The sequence below is a fragment of the Hemicordylus capensis genome, chromosome 12, assembly GCF_027244095.1.
Source record: "Hemicordylus capensis ecotype Gifberg chromosome 12, rHemCap1.1.pri, whole genome shotgun sequence".
Lineage (NCBI taxonomy): Eukaryota > Metazoa > Chordata > Lepidosauria > Squamata > Cordylidae > Hemicordylus > Hemicordylus capensis.
The window spans coordinates 16,289,166-16,309,063 of NC_069668.1; the positions used below are offsets into that span (position 1 = coordinate 16,289,166).

General features: G+C 54.9%; 1 protein-coding gene across 7 annotated transcripts in view; it reads right to left on the bottom strand.

The window, feature by feature from the left end:
* SYNRG (synergin gamma) overlaps nucleotides 1-19,898 on the bottom strand; it is a 56,625-nt gene that overhangs the window by 17,909 nt on the left and 18,818 nt on the right. For all 7 annotated transcript variants that reach the window (XM_053275615.1, XM_053275620.1, XM_053275614.1 and 4 more), the window contains 7 exons: nucleotides 18,578-18,655; nucleotides 16,984-17,180; nucleotides 13,910-14,158; nucleotides 12,210-12,343; nucleotides 11,585-11,703; nucleotides 9,793-9,855; nucleotides 6,309-7,253 (listed from right to left, as the gene is read on the bottom strand). In XM_053275615.1, the coding sequence (XP_053131590.1) occupies nucleotides 6,309-7,253; nucleotides 9,793-9,855; nucleotides 11,585-11,703; nucleotides 12,210-12,343; nucleotides 13,910-14,158; nucleotides 16,984-17,180; nucleotides 18,578-18,655 (1,785 nt within the window). The remainder of the gene's footprint in view (nucleotides 1-6,308; nucleotides 7,254-9,792; nucleotides 9,856-11,584; nucleotides 11,704-12,209; nucleotides 12,344-13,909; nucleotides 14,159-16,983; nucleotides 17,181-18,577; nucleotides 18,656-19,898) is intronic.

Below are 19,898 nucleotides of genomic sequence, written 5' to 3' on the forward strand. Positions count from 1 at the left end.
TTGCCTTAGGGAGCCTCCCCCCCCCGCCCAACCCCGGCCCTGAAAACAAAGTGTCGAGACTCACCTGGTCGTTAGGGAGCTCAAGCAAGCTCAGGAAACGTTTGCTTCGTCTAAAAGCCATCCGCGGAGAGGACGGAGCCGCAACTGGGTTTCTGCCCTTTTAGACGGTCCCCCCCATTTCAGTTTTTGGGGGGCCGGGTTTAGACCCAGATGCAGACGCGCCAAAAAGAAAGCCGAGGGACAGACAGCGGCTTGCATTGTCGGTTTGCTTTGCAAGAGCGCTGGGGACAAATGTCCTCCCTTCCGCTTGCTTGGCGTTTGCTTTCCAGGCATTAGCGGCTGTCAATCCAAATCAAACTCTCGGCCACCGCGCTGGCTCGGTGGAGGCCAACTGACGGGCGGAGTGTGGTGGGGCAGCAGGATCGTGGCCGATGGTCTCACTCCCAGCAAGCGTCTGCCTGGCCACTGGGCCCACCGGATGCCCCTCCACACACTAGAAGAGACGCCAAGACCCCCCAAGTAGAGCTGTGCAATTCGGGTTTTCAGTGATTCGGTTCAGGACCCGAACCGAATCACCCCCGTTCTGTTCTGTGCCCAAATCTGGGCTACCTGAATCACCCCTGATTCGGATTAAATCCAAATCCGAGTCGATTCGGGTAAGAAAAATGGGTCCCGGGGCAAAATAGTAGGGTGGGGTGGTAGTGCCCAATGGTTGGAGGCTACCACCCAAATTTCAGGGGAATTGGGCAAAGGGCTGATTTTTGGGGAATTTTTGAAGTTTTAGTGTCTTTGGGGCAGATCGGGGGCATAGCGTGGGATCTGGGCAAAAAGAGTGGGGTGGGGTGGTAGTGCCTAATGGGTGGAGGCTACCACCCCAATTTCAGAGTGATTGGGCAGAGGGCTGATTTTGGGGGAATTGTTGAAGTTTACGCGTCTTTAAGGTTTTTCCCCATAGAGAAGCATTGAGGTGTCAGCAAATGTATAGCTTCACGCAGGGGGCGGTAAAGGGGTGGCCTAATGCAGTGTGGGGTTGGTGGTAGTGCCAAGTAGGGTCAAGGAAGCTACCGGAATTTTTTCAAAGGATTTGGGCAGAGGGCTGATTTTGGGGGAATTTTTAAAGTTTACGCGTCTTTAAGGTTTTTCCTCATAGGGTATACATGGAGCTTTCAGCAGCCCCATAACTGCACTTGGGGGGTGCTGGGGTGGCCCAGAGCAAGTGGTAGGGTAGTGCACATAGGGTGCCAACCACCCCCCATGGGTTTCTAACCCATGGGGTTCAGGGTTCTGTTGTTTCAGAGGTATTCTGAGTGTGGATTCTATGATAGCAAATGAGAGTGGATTCATGGTGTTTCATTGAAAATCTCATTAGCTATCATAGAATCCACACTCAGAATACCTCTGAAACAACAGCACCCTATACCCCATGGGTTAGAAACCCATGGGGGGTGGTTGGCACCCTATGTGCACTACCCTACCACTCGCTCTGGGCCACCCCAGCACCCCCCAAGTGCAGTTATGGGGCTGCTGAAAGCTCCATGTATACCCTATGAGGAAAAACCTTAAAGACGCGTAAACTTTAAAAATTCCCCCAAAATCAGCCCTCTGCCCAAATCCTTTGAAAAAATTCCGGTAGCTTCCTTGACCCTACTTGGCACTACCACCAACCCCACACTGCTCTAGGCCACCCCTTTACCGCCCCCTGCGTGAAGCTATACATTTGCTGACACCTCAATGCTTCTCTATGGGGAAAAACCTTAAAGACGCGTAAACTTCAACAATTCCCCCAAAATCAGCCCTCTGCCCAATCACTCTGAAATTGGGGTGGTAGCCTCCACCCATTAGGCACTACCACCCCACCCCACTCTTTTTGCCCAGATCCCACGCTATGCCCCCGAACTGCCCCAAAGACACTAAAACTTCAAAAATTCCCCAAATATCAGCCCTTTGCCCAATTCCCCTGAAATTTGGGTGGTAGCCTCCATCCATTAGGCACTACCACCCCACCCCACTATTTTGCCCCTGGGACCCGGAATTCGAGCTGATGTCACATCAGACCTTTTTGCATTCAAATCAATGGAGGCAAAAAGGCGGGAAATTCAAAGAGACGTCATCCCGAATCACCCGAATTTTTCGGGCACGAATCAGGGGCGATTAGGCTCGGCCCCGAAAAATATCGGGGGACATCGGGGGTGATTCGGTTCGGACCCGAATCACCCGAAATTGCTCGTTTCGGGCACAGATCGATCTGTGCCCGAAATTTTTTGCACATCCCTACCCCCAAGGTTACCACGTGGCCCTAGACCAGAGCCAGGCCCAATGCCTCACCAACTCACTTCTCAAGCACAGATGGAGTTTCTGGACCACCCAGTCCTGCCTGCCTGCCGGCCTCAAGACCAATGCTCTCTGGAACAGGGGTTCCCAGAGGTTGCCGACTACAACTCCCAGCACCCCCGGCTGCACTGGCCTTTGGCTGAGGACCATGGGAGTTGTAGTCAGCAACATCTGGGAATCCCTGTGCCAGGAAGCACTGCTCTGGACCCCAGCAAGCACTGCCCTGCTTGCCACTGAGAGAGAGAGAGAGACAGAGAGAGACAGAGAGAGAGAGAGAGAGAGATTTTCAAGCAGAAGGGGATACGACTGCTTTAAACTTTCCCCATGTTTCCCACGACAGCCAGATACATTTCTGGAGTGAAAAGAGGAAAAACCACACACGCTCAGACTTTCGAAATATGCCAAGATAAATATTTATTAACACAGCAGGACTTACAGATCACCAAAGAGAATGAGATACAGGCGCTCAAAGGGAGTCGTCAGCATGAAAGCATGCAGGTCAGTCTTTGCAGAAGAGGAGAGAGAGACCAGAGCAAGATCCAAAAAAGGCACATTCACACAGGAAATGCGGAGTTGGAGGAAGAGGTCAGGGGCGCACGGGACAGAGGCAGCCCAAGAGAAAACCACCGCCAGGCTGTTTGGGTCCCAATTTGCGAATAATTCCCCTAATGCGCGCCAGTGAAAAAAGTTCAACAGGCTGGCAAGTTCAGCGGATCAGGGCCACCTTCCTGCCCTGGCTCGGAAGAGAGTCAATCCAGGCCGCTGGGACACCATGGAGGAGGGGGAGAAAAAGACCCCCCCGGGCCAAATTATGCAAACGGACAGGAGCCTCGAGGAGGAAATGTTTTGGCAGAGCACTTGCAGCAAGCTTCAAGGTTTAAGAGTTGAGCAGTTTAAAAAAAAACCACACCCACACACACACACACCCACACACACACCCATCAAGCAACAGGATTAGTACTGGCTATTTTCCGCACAAGGCATTCTAGAGCAAAGTTTAAAGAGACAGTATCCCCTTGAAACAGCTTGGAAAAGAAGTTTCTCCCGCCCGCCCCCTGTCTGGAGTTGTCCAGGCAATTTGACCGACCAGTTCCCAAAGTTAAGGCCTTTCCCTCCACCCCCTTCTTCCGTGGCTCTGTTTTGACTTCTCTTAAGAACTTCCACGGGGCAAGGCGTATAAACTCCTTGGATTTGGCGTGCCAATATTGGAAAATCCAGAAACAAGAAAGCCTCACGAGTCCCAGTTCTGGGACTCAGCACCGTCCCGTGCGGAGCCCTCTCCGAAAACACCCTAAAAAGGAACCCCAGCGGCTAACCAGCCTGGTCCTCCTCCATCGAGGAATATAAAAAGGGATACTGTCCCTTTCGGACATTTCGGTTTACAGATCAAAAGGAAACCAAGGGGGAGAGGGGAGGGTGGGAACACCATTTAAAAAGTTGGCAAACTTCAAAGAAAGTTAGGTAGACACCGGAAAAAACACCGGTTCGGAATGCTTAAGACACAATGTACAAAACACACAAGAGCAGAAGAGAGAAGGATCTGGAATCGGATGCTGAAATAAGGACAAGCTCCACAGAGACGAGCAGGAAACGAGAGAGAAATCTTTGGGCTGGAGCCGCTATAATACTGCCTGTCCCTTAACTATGTTTAAGGGAAACACAATACGGCCGAGGGACCCCAACACCCCCTTCTCCTGCCTTGCCGCCCGGCCCCTCCAAGGCCTTCATCGGGTCCCGTCATTCTGGCTGCAACCAAGTTAACCGAGGAACAGGCTAACCAGGGTTGACTGCTAACCATGGTTCGTGACGAGCGTCAACCCTGGCTGGGCTGGTCAAGGGTCTGCAACCAGGGGCAAGTGTGGGCCTGGTTGGTATCAGCCATGGTTAGCATGGGTGCAGTCACTCTGACGAACCATGGTTATGCGGGGGGGGCAGTGGGCGTTGGTGAGAGAGAGGCAAGGGAACCGAAGAGCGGGAGGGCACAGCCCTGTGGTCAACTTCTGATCCCTTAATGGGGGTTAAAAGATGGGAGGTATTAGTGACCAAGGTACTAGTGACCGACACGCAGCTCCTGATCATGAGACTTCAGAGTTCAAAACACTTTTGCGCCGGACACACGATCGGCTTAACCAGCCTTAGGACCCAGCAGGCACCTCTGGACGCACCAGGAGGGCAACGGTCTACCTTTGAATGGCTATGGACACTGAACGCATCCCTCGGACACGAGCGACAGAAAGATCACGCCACCGCCAAGGAGGGTTAGGAAAATAGTAGGGAAAAGTGCAAACACTTCAGAGCACACACGCACGGCCCACCAGACCTGGAAGCCTTCCTCATTTATTCCAGCATACAAAATGGTTTTAGTCCTTCACGGAAGAAGAACCTTTTCCTGATATTTAGCACCCTGTCAGAGTAATTCTCCACCTCTAAAGCCACCGACGGGACGACTTTTTCGTCCCTACTTAAAAAATAGATTGTAAGATTACCGGACTGTAATTCTCTCTCTCGACCCAAGATCAGGGGGAGGGGGAAATGGAAGGAACAGCTTGCGTGGAAATCGGCGGCGGCGGCTGCAACGGCCTTTCCAACGCTGCGTCACCCTTCTTCTTCTTCTTTTTTAAAAAAATACTGCCGTTCCCTCATCTTTTAAAAGGCCACCCCACACTTAATGCAGCGTTGCCCTCTTTCTAGGGACACACCAACCAACCAGGACACTGGTGGCATTTTGCGGGCTGCAGCCCAACTGGAGAAACAAGAGACACCCGCAAGGAGAGACCCTCATCAAGGCCGCCACACAGGATTCCCCTTGGGCGTTGGTTGCCGTCCGAAAAGCTTGCCAACGCGCAAGCATCTACACACTTGGGGTGTCTTCCCCGTCAGGGCTGCAGCCCTGAAAAATGCAACCGGGGGGGTCCCACAGACGGCGGCCACACCGTCCTTCTGCCAGCAGCCCTGAACCTCCCTCCGGAGACGGCCGCTTCGGGCACCGGGCCGGCTTGCAAGCCCGCGGCTGACTATGAAAACCACGAGGGGGCGGAGAGCCAGCCAAGGGGGTTCTTCTCCCTGCAGCCATTCAGGCTTAGACGGGAGAGACCAGTCCGGTGGGCCCATCCTGTGCTAACCAGGGTTTGCTGCTAACCAAGGTTTGTTACAAGCGTCAACCCTGGCTGGACTGGTCACGGTTCTCCTAGCATCCGGGGCGAACTGCCAGTGGCCAGGGGATCTTTCCACACTGCAGCGACCAGGCTTGTGTGACCGGATCGGCCTTCTAGGACAGGAGGGTCCCCAGATGTCCCGGGACGACAACTCCCATCATCCCCAGCCACAATGGCCGAAGGCTGATGGGAGTAGCCGCCCGCCAACATCTGGGGACTCAAGGCTGGGAGCTCCCATGCTCTGGACGCGACCCGGTCATACATCAGGTGCTGAAACCGGCCACCCAGCTCACAGCCGAGAGGTCCAGGCCGGCCTCGGAGATGCAGACCGCTCAACGCGACGCGGCCGTTCTACAGATCTCCAGCCGCAGCTGAGGTTTCCAAAAACAGACCAGTCTCTTTCCAAAACCAGAAGAGGAACAACCCTCCGTCCCACAGGGATGGGCCGAAGCTCGCCGGCAAGTCAGCCGGATACCCCCCGGTGGAGCCCGGAGGCTGCTTGCGAACAGTGGCCCACCTCACACACACACACCCCGCCCATGGCCCCAGGAGCAGCCTTTCCCCGAGAAGCGGGGCCGCTGAGAGGACACCGGCAAGACTGCGTGACGGGGGTCCAGCTCAGAAGACCCCACCGGTCTAAAACTTACACAGGGCGGCAAAGAAAAGGGGGTCAACACTGCTGGGTCAAGGGGGTCGCAGCTAGCCAAGGACACAGGTTCAGAAGCCTTCTCCCACCGGAGGGACTGGCATCCAGCTGACGGGAGCACCGGCCGGGACACGGCCAGCGGCCTGGCTACCAGAGCAACCGGACAAGTTCCTCACCTGCTGCCGGCGGGTGCTGGCCGCTCACGGTCGGCAGATCCAAAGAGCTGTCGGAGAGGACGTGCTTCAGGTCGCCCCCCACGTCCACCAGCTTCATGTCAAACTGGACCGAGAGGGCGTCCTCGGAGTCCTCCTTGCCCACGCTGCTGCCCCCGATGGACGGGAGGTCCAGGGACTTGACCGAGGCCGAGTCCTCTTTGGCCTGCCGGAACGCCGCCAGCTTGTCCACCAGGGATCTTTCGGAACTGGAGGAGAACTTGTTGGCGTGGAAGTCGGCAAAGTCCTCCTCGCTCTTCACCGACGAGGGCGTGTGGTCCTTGGCCTCCTCGAAGCCCAGACCGGGGCTGTCCAGAGACAGCTGCTTGAAGATGTCGTACTTGGAGGGGGCGGTGGCGGCGGGACTCTGCCCGCTCTTGGCCGCCGGGGCTGGGGGCCCGGGGCTGGCCTCTCGCTTCGGCACGCTGGGTCTCTCCTCCGGCTTCTGCTCGGAACCAGCAGGGCCATGACCGAAAGCCATGAAGTCTGCAAATTCGTCCTGAGTGGCGGCGGCGGCGGCGGAGGTGCAACTGGACAACCCCCCAAAAAGGCTGAAGTCAGCAAAGTTGTCAGCCAGCCCCGAGCCGTGGCCAGGGATGGGCAAAGTGGCGGCGGCCGCCGTTGCCGCCGAGAGCGGAGGGGTGGGGAAAGAGGGCAGCTTCGGCAAGTGGTAGGCGGCCGGGAAGGGGAGAGGCCTGCTCTCTTCGGAAGAGGCCGCGGAGAAGAGGTCCAGGTCGGCCAGATTCAGAGAAGGCTTGGCTGGGGGCGGTTGGAGCGCAGAGAAAGGAGGGGGGAACGGCTTCTCGTTGGTGGGCAGGTCTAGTGGTGAGATGCTGTCGGCGGTCTTGAACTCGGTGAAGCCGCCGCCGCCGCCTGCCCCCGGGGAGCCGAATCCCGCCAAGCTGTCTCCTGGAAGAAGGCAGAGGGGAGGGAGAGGCACCCGTCAGCTTCGGGGACAAGGCCACTGCGGCACACACGCTCCACCAAGCCGTGGAGGCACACCAAGGCTGCCTTGGACACGGAGCGACCGGTCGCCCTAAAGGCATGCGGGAAATGCCCCCTTGAAGAAGGAAGCGGCAAGACCGTCTTCCGGCACTGGGCAGGGTCCGGCCACCCTAACCCCCCACCCACCCCGCTCTGCCCAGGTGAGATTTGAGCGTCCCATTGAAGAGTCCCATTACTGGCTCACAAACTCTTCTCTTTAACTGGATCAAGTACCCCATGATAGAATCTCCATTTGCAGAGGATAAAGGGCTCAACCGTTTTTCCACTGCAGCTGTTGCAACATTTGCCATAGGGACCTAGGAAGCTGCCTTCTACCGAGTCAGGCCCTTGGTCCCTCTAGCTCAGGATTGTCTGCACAGGCTGGCAGCGGCTTCTCCAAGGCTGCAGGCAGGAATCTCTCTCCCAGCCCTATCTCGTTGGAGATGCTGCCAGGGAGGGAACTGGGACCCTTCTGCAGGCAAGCAGGCAGGTGCTCGTCCCAGAGCGGCCCCATTTTCCCCTAAGGGGAATCTCTTCCAGGGCTCACCTATAGTCTCCCATTCAAATGCAAACCAGGGCAGACCCTGCTTAGCAAAGGGGACAAGTCATGCTTGCGACCACCAGACCAGCGATCCTGCGGTTGGCTTGTGCTTGCTCTCCTCCGACAGGTATCACCCTCAAGGAAGTGCGGAGACATCAGTGGTTGAATCGCTTAGGCGTGCTTGGCTAATTTCAATCCAACCCCCCATTCGGTTTCTGATTAACCCGTTCACCAGCATGACATCTTTACGCAGAAGTTGCTGCTCCAACAGATCTCCCTTCGCTGACGTAGTAACCCAATGCGACCTCTCTATTGCTAGAGCTATACGCTCCTCTGCCTACGCACATCTACACCACATTTCTTCCTATTTCAAAATGACCACCACCACCAAGAAAGCCAGGTCAGTTTCACAAACGCTTTTGTCAATTAGCCAGCCAGTCGGCCAATAGTTCTGTCCAATTTAGGCAGAGGGGGAAATATTGAGAAGGTGTGGACGGTGTCTCTCGGAAGACGGCTTAGGCTTCCGTTTCCCCCCCCCCAGGACAAAGACTTGTGGAACTGACAGGAGAGCAAAACCAAAGCACAACACAGCAAATTCCACTTACTGGTTGACTGCAAACTTTCCCGTTAGAAATGTAAGCTGGTGAAAGGGTTAAAAAACGACAGAGGGGCAAATTGAAAACCAGCTTCTCTCTCTCTCTCGGTGTCCGATAAGGGAGCGTGCTTCTGCGCCCGTCCCCTGCGTTTCCCCGTCTTGCAGAAATGCAGCCTCCGTGGCGAGGATACGCTTTGCTCAGCTGAATCATTTGTGTCGTGAACAACTAACGCCCCCACCTCCTCCCTCGCCCTGCCCTTGATCACTGTGGTCGACACCCCTGGCAGCAACGACCGATCGGTGGGTCTGGATTTCCGGCCCAGAATAGAAGAGGGGGAAGAGATCTGGGGCGGGGCGGGGCGGGGCGGCAGGTAACCTGCAACAGGAAAGAGGCCCACAGTCTCCCAAGCAGATGGCAAAATGGAGAGAAGGGATTTCACTGGAAATTCCTCTGGCTGTTTCTCTCCTGCGGGTGGGAGTGAGAGAAGACCAGCTTTGCCTTCTAATGGCAAGAGGGACGGGACAGGCAAATCTCATCTGCTGGGATGCAGTAACTCGAGGGTTCAACCTGGCTGGCATCCCTCCTCCCTGCAGCGGGTATTGCTGGGGAGACGCCTGAACGCATGGTGCCGGTGGCTACCCAGGCACTATCACTATCATCATCATCATCATCATCATCTACATTTTATACCCCACTCTTCCTCCAAGGAGCCCAGAGCGGTGTCCTGCATACTTGAGTTTCTCCTCACAACAACCCTGTGAAGTAGGCTAGGCTGAGAGAGAAGCGGCTGGCCCAGAGTCACCCAGCAAGTCTCATGAGGCTGAATGGGGATTTGAACTCGGGGCTCGATTCACGTTTTCCTCCTGAGAAGGCACGGAGCAGCCTGCAGCTGAGAAATGGGCCAGTCCTCGGCCTGCAGAAGGACCCCCCCCCAGGCTTCATCTCTGCCCCCTCCAGGAAGGGCTGGGAGAGACCCCGAGCATGGCACCGGGAGCGTCTCAGAGCTAACCGGCCAGGATGGGCCAGCCACGTGACTCGGGATAAAGGCAGCTTCCTGCGACGTTCGAATGCGATCTTCTTAGGGCCCCCCCACCCAAAGCGATTCCTTCCGTAGACCCCTTTGGCCCTTCCTTTCCTGCCCCTCTCAAGAAGTCTGAGCAGCACAGCCAAAGGCAGGCAGACCCTCTTTTCTGCCTGCCCCGCCCCGCCCCTCTGTGACATCAGGGCAGCTCAGCCAATCTCGGCCAGAGGAATGTCAAGCAAAGTGTGGGGGGTGTGGGAAGGGGATGGGGAAAGGCCAGGGGGACGCAGGACTCGGGGTGCTCACCTAAGGGTTTGCTCTCGGGGGGCTGCTCCAGCTCTCGGAAAGCGCTGTATTTGTCTCCATAATCTGATGGGTGCGGAAGGAAGGAAGGAAGGAAGGAAGAATTCAGCGACCAAGTTGTTAAATTAGGTTGCGATTAGGGGGAAAAAAGCACAAGCCAGCAATATTTACACCTTGCCTCCCTATATGCAGGTGAACTGTCTTGTGTTTAGAAAGGTTAAACACAGGTGAAACTCGGAAAATTAGAATATCGTGCAAAAGTCCGTTAATTTCAGTCATGCAAATTAAAAGGTGAAACTGATATATGAGGCAGACGCATTACATGCAAAGCGAGATAAGTCAAGCCTTAATTTGTTATAATTGTGATGATCATGGTGTACAGCTCATGAAAACCCCAAATCCACAATCCCAGAAAATTAGAACATTACATGGAACCAAGAAGACAAGGATTGTAGAATAGAACAATATCGGACCTCCGAAAAGTATACAGTGTACTGTGCTTGAATGGCCAGCAAACTCGCCTGACCTGACCCCATAGAGAATCTATGGGGCATTGCCGAGAGCAGGATGAGAGACATGAGACCAAACCATGCAGAAGAGCTGAAGGCCGCTAAGGAAGCATCCTGGTCTTCCATAACACCTCCTCAGTGCCACAGGCTGAGAGCATCCATGCCACGCCGCATGGAGGCAGTCATTGCTGCCAAAGGGGCCCCAACCAAGGACTGAATACATAGGCATGCTTCTACTTTTCGGAGGTCCGATATTGTTCTCTTCTACCATCCTTGTCTTCTTGGTTCCATGCAATATTCTAAATTTCTGGGATTGTGGATTTGGGGTTTTCATGAGCTGTACGCCATGATCATCACAATGATACCAAATTAAGGCTTGACTTCTCTCGCTTTGCATGTAATGCGTCTGTCTCATAGATCAGTCTCACCTTTTAATTTGCATGACGGAAATTAATGGACTTTTGCACGATATTCTAATTTTCCGAGTTTCACCTGTATACAACACAAGAAGTCAACAAAAGTGAAACACAAAACAATCAACACAGCAGAACCACCACATAGGCCAAGACCCACCCACCTGCCCCAAAGCCGGCTGTGATAAAGTCGCTTCCCCAGCACGCTTCAAAGTGAGCTGTGGAGGGTGAGTCACGCCTCCCTGGCCAGGCCAACCTGAGGCTCTTCAGCTGTGCCCAGACTACGACTCCCATGATCCCCAGCCACGACGGCCACTGCATGATGGGAGCTGTAGTCCTCAGGTGGGTGGTTCTATCATTTGGGCACCACAATTGAACAGTCCCTCTGTGTCAGGCCTCTGTTAGCGGTGTGTGTGTGTGTGTGTGTGTGTGTGTGTAAAGTGTGTGGGGGGGGTCCTCAGCTGAGCAAAACTCTCCAGCCATTCCCAGGACTTCTTAGTCCCCAGTGACTTGGAGCATTAAAGGCCAGAGTGCCTTTAATCTGGCGGGCCACTGTGCGTTTCGCTGGACTGGATGGGTCTTGGGCCTGATCCAGCAGGGCTGTTCTGATGTTCTCAGAGGGCATTGCCGGACCTCTGCCCAGCCATGCACGGATCCAGCCTACCAAGCCAGCGTCCCCGGGATCAACTACGCCCATGAGCAGAGCTCCAGTGTCCTAGAGACGGGACGGAGGCGCCCGTCGGGTGGGGAGGAGATGTGCCCCCTGAGCCCCTAACCACACCGAGGGGAGTGATCCGGGGAAGGACACCGTCTGACCCAGCCCCAAAGAAAACAAAGAGGCGTCCAAGCACAGCACGAGCCGTTGCTTGTTACCTCTGAGCGAAGACGGGGCTTCAGCGGGCTTCTCGGAGGCCATCCCTTTGAAGGCAGCGTATTTGTCCACGGGAGGTGGCATCTTGGGGCCGGAAAGTGGCATCAGCATCGAAGGAGCACTGGGCGAAAAAAAGAGAGAAGCTTCGTCACAAAGCTGGGGACGGCGCCAGCCACGACAGAAACGCTCACGCTGCTTCTGCGAGCTGAGCAATAGAGGCAGCCTTTATGGAGCAGCGGGAGAGCAACCGGCCCTCTCCGTCCCCAGCGCAGCATCCCTCCAGGGGCCGTGGCTGGTCTCTTGCCTTGTGTTTATTTTTAGAGGGTGAGGGCCTTTGGGAACAGGGAGCCATCTTGTTTGTTTATTTTCTCTCTTTGGGAGCTTTTGTTGAAAAGCAGTATATAAATTATATACCTTAGTCACGTCACGGCTAGATTACTGTAATGTGCTCCACGTGGGGCTGCCCTTGAAGACTATTCAGAAACTGCAGCTAGTGCAAAATGCGGCAGCTCGGATTTTATCTGGAGCTGCCCACTGGGATCAAATGACACCCTTTTTGAAAGAGCCGCTCTGGCTCCCAACACCCCACAGGCCTCCAGCACCAAAGTGGCAGGCCAGGGTCCCTACCTGGTCCGGTGGTGTGCGGGGGTCGCCATGCTGGGTCCAGGCCCTTCTCCTTGGAAATCGGGAAAGGTGTCGTCCAGGCCCCCGGACTTCGAAGCGTCTTGGAAATCCTGGAAGTCGTCGTCGGGTTTGGCTGCCTAGATGGCGGAAGAGAGCCGAGACTCCTTTCAACGGACACTTGGTTTGTTTTCTGCCCGGCTCTTTCAAGAGGAATACAGGAGGCGGCTTCTCCGAGGCTGCAGGCAGGAGTCCTGCCAGCCTTCCCTGGGCCATCTACCCGTGTTTCCCCGAAAAGAAGACAGTGTCTTATATTAATTTTAGCCCCCCAAATTGCACTAGGGCAATTAGCGGTACATCAGAAATTACTGCTAGGTCTTACTTTCGGGGTAGGTCTTACTTTCGGGGAAACAGGGTAACACCAGGGAGGGGACCTGGGACCTTCTGCATGCAAGCAGGCTGGTGCTCTTCCCCTAAGACAGGCCTGCTCAGACTTAGGCCGCCCAGCTGTGGGGTTTTTTTTGGACTACAACTCCCATAATCCCCAGCCACAGTGGTCAGTAGCTAGGGGATTCTGGGAGTTGCAGGCCAACATCTGCAGGAGGGCTGAAGCTGAGCAGCCCTGCCCTACTAGGAAGATCTTACAGGGCTCACGGGTCATCTCCCCTTCAAATGCAAGCCAGGGCAGGCCCTGCTTAGCAAAGGGGACCCCTCCATGCCGGCTCTCCGCTTCCTAGAGCCCGAGTGCGCTTTCCCCAAAGTAAAACTTGGAAACGGGACTTCGCCCTCGCATCCCAAACATTCACTTTTAGATCAAGTGTCGTCTCGAGAGGCGGCTACTGGCTGACTTTCTGCAGAAGCCACCGGTCTGGGACCCGCCTGCCTCCCCGGTGGAAAGAGGCCGGCTCAGAGCAGCAACACACACACACACACACACAGGCACAATGGGCCGTGGCGTAGTGGCTAGAGTGCTGGACCAGGACCAGGGAGACCCGGGTGCAAATCCCCACTCAGCCGTGAGACTTGCAGTGCTCACACTTCTGGTCTCCCATTCAAATGCAACCAGGGCGGACCCTGCTTAGCTAAGGGGACAAGTCCTGCTTGCGACCACAAGACCAGCTTTCCTCTCCTAAAAAGATCTCAAGTACAGAGCCAGGAAAGATCTTAGGGAATATAGGAAGCTGCCATATACTGAGTCAGACCCTTGGTCCACCTCGCTCAGTATTGGCTTCACAGACGGGCAGCGGCTTCTCCAAGGTTGCAGGCAGGAGTCTCTCTCCCAGCCCTATCTCGTTGGAGATGCTGCCAGGGAGGGAACTTAGGACCTTCTGCTTTTCCCAGAGCAGCTCCATCCCCTTGCAGTGCTCACACTTCTGGTCTCCCATTCAAATGCAACCAGGGCGGACCCTGCTTAGCTATGGGGGCAAGTCCTGCTGGCGACCACCAGCGGATCTCAGGAGGCCACCCAAGCACTAAGGGCGCTCTTGAGGCCAACTGGCCTCGCTTTTGATGCCAAGCTTTGGTACTTGTGTGTCTTGCTGGCCGAATGACTGTTAACAGGAGAGAGGTGATTTGATTTAAGATGGCCCAGCTTTGGACCGCACGCTCCCACGGCAGAAGCCGCTCTCTTCGGCTCCCAAGACGAGGGGCGGGCTTTCAAACCGGACACATTTCAAGAGGGTGCCCCGTTTCTGAGCTGGACTCACCTGGCTGGTCGTGAAAGACGGCAAGAAGCCGCCGGCAGGCTGTGGGGCAGCTCCTCCGACCGGCGCCGCCAGGCCGAGCCCCACGACCGCTGCCCCGATGCCCCGAGGCATGGACCCCGGGGGGCCGGCGGGCGTCCTGGGCGGCTGGCTCACCGTGACGGGGATCGCCATGGAGAGGGTGCCGAAGCTGGGGATGGGGGCCGACGGGAACTGGTTCAAGACCTCAGGGCTCATGGCGGGGACGCCTCTCTGCACAAGGGGGGAGAGAAAGCCAGAGAAAAGCACCTCCAGGACACGGACCTTCTTCCACGGCAACACCCACGGGCAGAGAGAGAGAGAGAGAGAAAAGGCCCCTCCTGCTCACGGATCTGTGATATGCAGAGTGAGAAGCCAGGAGCATCACGCCGGCAAAGCCAAGAGTGAGAAGGCAGGAGCATCACGCCGGCAAAGCCAGGAGTCAGAAGGCAGGAGCATCACGCCGGCAAAGCCAGGAGTCAGAAGCCAGGAGCATCACGCCGGCAAAGCCAGGAGTGAGAAGGCAGGAGCATCACGCCGGCAAAGCCAGGAGTGAGAAGCCAGGAGCATCACGCCGGCAAAGCCAGGAGTGAGAAGGCAGGAGCATCACGCCGGCAAAGCCAGGAGTGAGAAGGCAGGAGCATCACGCCGGCAAAGCCAGGAGTCAGAAGGCAGGAGCATCACGCCGGCAAAGCCAGGAGTGAGAAGGCAGGAGCATCACGCCGGCAAAGCCAGGAGTGAGAAGGCAGGAGCATCACGCCGGCAAAGCCAGGAGTGAGAAGCCAGGAGCATCACGCCGGCAAAGCCAGGAGTGAGAAGCCAGGAGCATCACGCCGGCACACCACGGGCCAAAGAGAAACCCGGGTTATAGGGGGGAAAGGGGGCTCGCGATGTGCAGGAAGCACCGGAGGAAGTCTTGAGAAAATTTCTCTCTTCTTGGGAGGAAGTTCGAAAGTCTCTCTGAATTTTGCCTCCACCCAGGAATTGGAAGTTCCTCACTACCCCCAAAGCAGAAATGTGAATAGGCAGCATCCTGCAAATCGGGGGTTCTCAACGTCGGGTCCCTAGATGTTCTTGGACTTCAACTCCCATAATTTATTATTTATTTATTTATTTATTATTATTAAAACTTTTATACCACCGTTCCAAAAGGATCAGTGTTTACATTGCATTAAAACACCATTAAAATCAATTAATCATTAAACAAAAAAAATTATAAGCATAAAACAATGGTTAACAATTGAAAACATCATAAAACAACAATTAAACAATCAGAACAATTTAAAAACAAGTACAGTGGTCCCTCGACTTACGAAATTAATCCGTTCCGAATGCACATTTGTAAGTCGAAAAGTTCGTAAGTCGAAAAGCGGTTTCCCATAGGAATGCATTGGGAACGGATGAATGCGTTCCGGAGCCTAGAAAAAAGACCCAGACCCCCAGTAAGGCTTGCAAACTGCACAGGAACATTTCTTTTCAAGAATAAACAGGCAGTAAACAGGCAGGCAAGTCAAGGAAACCGCATGTAAAATTCGTAAGTCGAGGAAAGCCCATCTAAAAATTTGTAAGTCGAAAAAACCGCATCTAAAACCGGATCTAAAACTGCCGTTTGTAACTCGGAAAATACTTATGTCGAGTAGTTCGTAAGTCGAGGGACCACTGTATTAAAAAGCTGAGAAAGCCAGTTAACAAATTGTTGCACTCTTTCCATGGAGTAATCTTTGGAGGGCATTCCTGCCAATTTTCATTTTAATTCCTCTGACATCAATAAAATTTGATAGTAGTTTTGTTTGTTTGTTTACTTATTTATTATTATTATTATTATTATTTATTAAAACTTTTATACCGCCCTTCCAAAAGGCTCAGGGCGGTTTACATTAAAACACCATTAAAATCAATTAATAATTAAAACAAAAAATTATAAAACAAAACTATGGTTAACAATTAAAAACATCATAAAACAACAATTAAACAATCAGAACAATTTGAAAACAAGTTTTAAAAAGCTGAGAAAGCCTGGCTGAAGAGATGTGTTTTCAGGCGTTTTCTGAAAATGGCCAGAGATGGGGAGGATCGTATCTCAGCAGGGAGCGCATTCCACAATCTTGGGGCAGCAGCCGAGAAGGCCCCGTCTCTGTGTAGCCACCAAACGAGTTGGTGGCAACTGGAGACGGACCTCCTCAAGTGACCTCAGCGGCCGGTGGGGCTCGTAGTGAAGAAGACGCTCTCTTAGATACCCAGGGCCTAAGCCGTTTAGGGCTTTATAAGTTATAACTAGCACTTTGTATTTTGCCCGGAAACCTACTGGCAGCCAGTGTAACTCCATCAACAAAGGAGTAATGTGGTCTCTCTGAGATGACCCAGAGACCAACCTGGCTGCCGCATTCTGAACCAACTGAAGTTTCCGGACTACGTACAAAGGCAGCCCCACGTAAGCGCATTACAGAAGTCCAGTCTGGAGGTTACCAACAAATGTACCACTGTTTTGAGGTCATTGATCTCGAGAAACGGGCGCAGCTGGTGTATCAGCCGGAGCTGATAGAGGGCACCCCTGGCCACCGCCTCAACCTGAGAAACCAAGGAGAGACGTTGATCCAGAAGTACTCCCAGACTGCGAACCTGTTCCTTTTGGGGAAGTGTGACCGCGTCTAGAACAGGCAGATCAAAAACGTCTCTAGAGTTCCGACGCCCGCACAATAAGTACCTCCGTCTTATCTGGATTCAGCTTCAGTTTATTCTCCCTCATCCAGCCCATTACCGCTTCCAGGCAGGCATTTAGGGAGGCTATGCCAACTCCTGAAGAAGTTGACATGGAGAAGTAGATCTGGGTGTCATCGGCATACTGGGAACACCCAGCTCCAAATCCCCTGATGATCAATCCCAGATGATCTCCCAGATGATCTCTCTTTGACAACCAAAGGCCGCTGGGGCTGGGGATTATGGGAGTTGAAGTCCAATAACATCAACATTGAGAATCCCTGCTGCAAATGAACCCCAGACGCCCGGGGGGGGGCCCTCCCCTCCCACCGCTTGACCTGCCAATCCTCAGCTGCTCCTACCTGAGCGACCGCGATCATCGCCAGCATGGTGTACAGCTCTTCCTTGGTGAGCTTGCCCGGGGTGGTGCGATTGGCTAAGGCCCATATCTGCCCGAGGGTCTCTCTGGGAAGTCCAGAGGACATCAGGATGGGGTAGAGTTTGCCTGTGTCGATCCCGGTGGGCGTCACCGTGGTTTCTAAAATCTTCTTGTACAGGTCTGTCAAAAGGAGGAAAGAGCCGGTCAAGAGGACCGCTGGACTTCTGTCCGCAGGACAGGCTGGTCAGCAGGAGACCGTCTGGAGCGAACCCAGGACTGCACGGAGAGGGCCCCTGGGAGGAGCTGCTTGAAGCCACGTCGCCCTCTCCCAGGACTCTCCGTCAGCAGCTGCTCCTCTGGTCACCATCACAGGGAGAGGCAGCAGCACCCATCCCGCCAGGAGCCGGAGCTGGGAGCCAAACGGGATCTTGGGCTCCCCGCCTCCCAGGCCCTCAGGGAGAGGAGAGCTGGTCTGGTGGGAGCCAGCAGGACTGGTCCCCATAGCTAAGCAGGGTCCGCCCTGGTTGCATTTGAAAGGGAGACTAGAAGTGTCAGCACTGGAAGAGATTCCCCTCTTAGGGGATAATGGGGCCGCTCTGGGACGAGCTGAAGGTTCCCAGTTCCCTCCCTGGCAGCATCCCCAAGGAGAGAGACTCCTGCCTGTAACCTGGGAGAAGCCGCTGCCAGTCTGTGAAGCCAATACTGAGCTAGGTGGACCAAAGGTCTGACTCAGTATATGGCAGCTTCCTATATTCCCTAAGATCTTTCCTGGCTCTGTCCTTGAGATCTTTTTAGGAGAGGAAAGCTGGTCTGGTGGTCGCAAGCAGGACTGGTCCCCTTAGCTAAGCAGGGTCCACCCTGGCCTGCATTTGAAAGGGAGACTAGAAGTGTGAGCAGCCCTGGAAGAGATTCCCCCTCAGGGGATGATGGAGCCGCTCTGGGAAGAGCTGAAGGTTCCCAGTTCCCTCCCTGGCAGCATCCCCAAGGAGAGAGACTCCTGCCTGTAACCTGGGAGAAGCCGCTGCCAGTCTGTGAAGCCAATACTGAGCTAGGTGGACCAAAGGTCTGACTCAGTATATGGCAGCTTCCTATATTCCCTAAGATCTTTCCTGGCTCTGTCCTTGAGATCTTTTTAGGAGAGGAAAGCTGGTCTGGTGGTCGCAAGCAGGACTGGTCCCCTTAGCTAAGCAGGGTCCACCCTGGCTTGCATTTGAAAGGGAGACTAGAAGTGTGAGCAGCCCTGGAAGAGATTCCCCCTCAGGGGATGATGGAGCCGCTCTGGGAAGAGCTGAAGGTTCCCAGTTCCCTCCCTGGCAGCATCTCCAAGGAGATAGGGCTGGGAGAGAGACTCCTGCCTGCAACCTTGGAGAAGCCGCTGCCAGTCTGTGAAGACAATACTGAGCTAGATAGACCGATGGTCTGACTCAGTAGATGGCCGCTTCCTCCTGTTCCTATGACCTCGTCTTCCTCTCCCCTCCTTGTCCCTTTTGGGTCACGTCTACTGGACTGTATGCCCACGTCGTCCTTCCAGCCCTGAGAACACGCCAAGCGCTTCGTCAACGGAGCAACGATCATACCTGGGACTAAGCCATCGTTGTAAATCCACGGGGGCATCAACGGCTGGATCGGGTCCTGCGAAGGGAAGACTCCGACGCCTTAAGACACAAGAAGAAAGAGAGAGAAAATGACCGCTCAGAAATACGTGCAGCGAGTGACTCATTGGGGAACGCCCCCGTCACCCCCTTTCAGCGGGCCCCGGGCAAAATGGGCAGGCTCGAGGCTCAAACAGGAGACATCACTCTGCCAAGAGGAAAGGAGACATTCCCTGGACGGAAAGCTTGCACTCTGGTCTGTGGGAACCTCCAGCGGGGTTCAGACAGCCCTCTGGTCTGTGGAACCTCCAGCACTCTGGTCTGTGGAACCCTCTGGTCCGTGGAACCCCTGGTCTGTGGAACCTCCAACACTCTGGTCTGTGGAACCTCTGGTCTGTGGAACCCTCTGGTTTGTGGAACCCTGTGGAACTTCTGTGGAACCTCTGGTCTGTGGAACCTCCAGCACTCTGGTCCGTGGAACCTCTGGTCTGTGGAACCCTCTGGTCTATGGAACCCTGTGGAACTTCTGTGGAACCTCTGGTCTGTGGAACCTCCAGCACTCTGGTCTGTGGAACCTCTGGTCTGTGGAACCCTCTGGTCTATGGAACCCTGTGGAACCTCTGTGGAACCCTCTGGTCTGTGGAACCTCCAGCGGGGTTCAGACAGCCCTTTTGGCCACCAAAGTGTGCTGACGTCTGCAGCCACTCTGCGGTGGGAACCCCAACAGGACTGAAGGGTTTTCACAAGGGGAGGCCTCCACAACCCCCCCGTCTTTAGCCACCCGGAAGCGGGGACCGGGAGGGGGTGTGTGACGCTAACCACCAGCTGCAGAGCATCTCCAGGGCACGATGGATGCAGCAGCAGCATCCACGAGACCCTTTCCAGACACCTCCTTCCTTTCCCCCCCAAACCACCCCGCACACCCAGAGGTCGTTACGCTGCGGACGGACTGCGCAGCCATTTCCTTCGGCTCCGGCAGTAGACCTTGGACAACCCACCGCAGCCCAGGGCGGCATGCAGAGAGCCGAGGTCCAAGCGAGACGATCTGTTCAGTGCATCCTTGAGCCCCGCTCTTGGGATTCACCGCCTCTTTTTTCTGACACGATCCAGAATGGAAACACACACACACACACACACACCCTCCAGGTTCACCAAGGCGACGGCGAGAATCACAAGGGAGCCTGCACGATTGGAGCCACATTTGCTGGAGGTGGCACGGAAAAACAGGCTTGCACACCAAACACAGGACTGAGTCGCACCCCCGACGGCGGCCGGGTTTTGGCCCAGAAAGAAGAGAGCTCAAGGC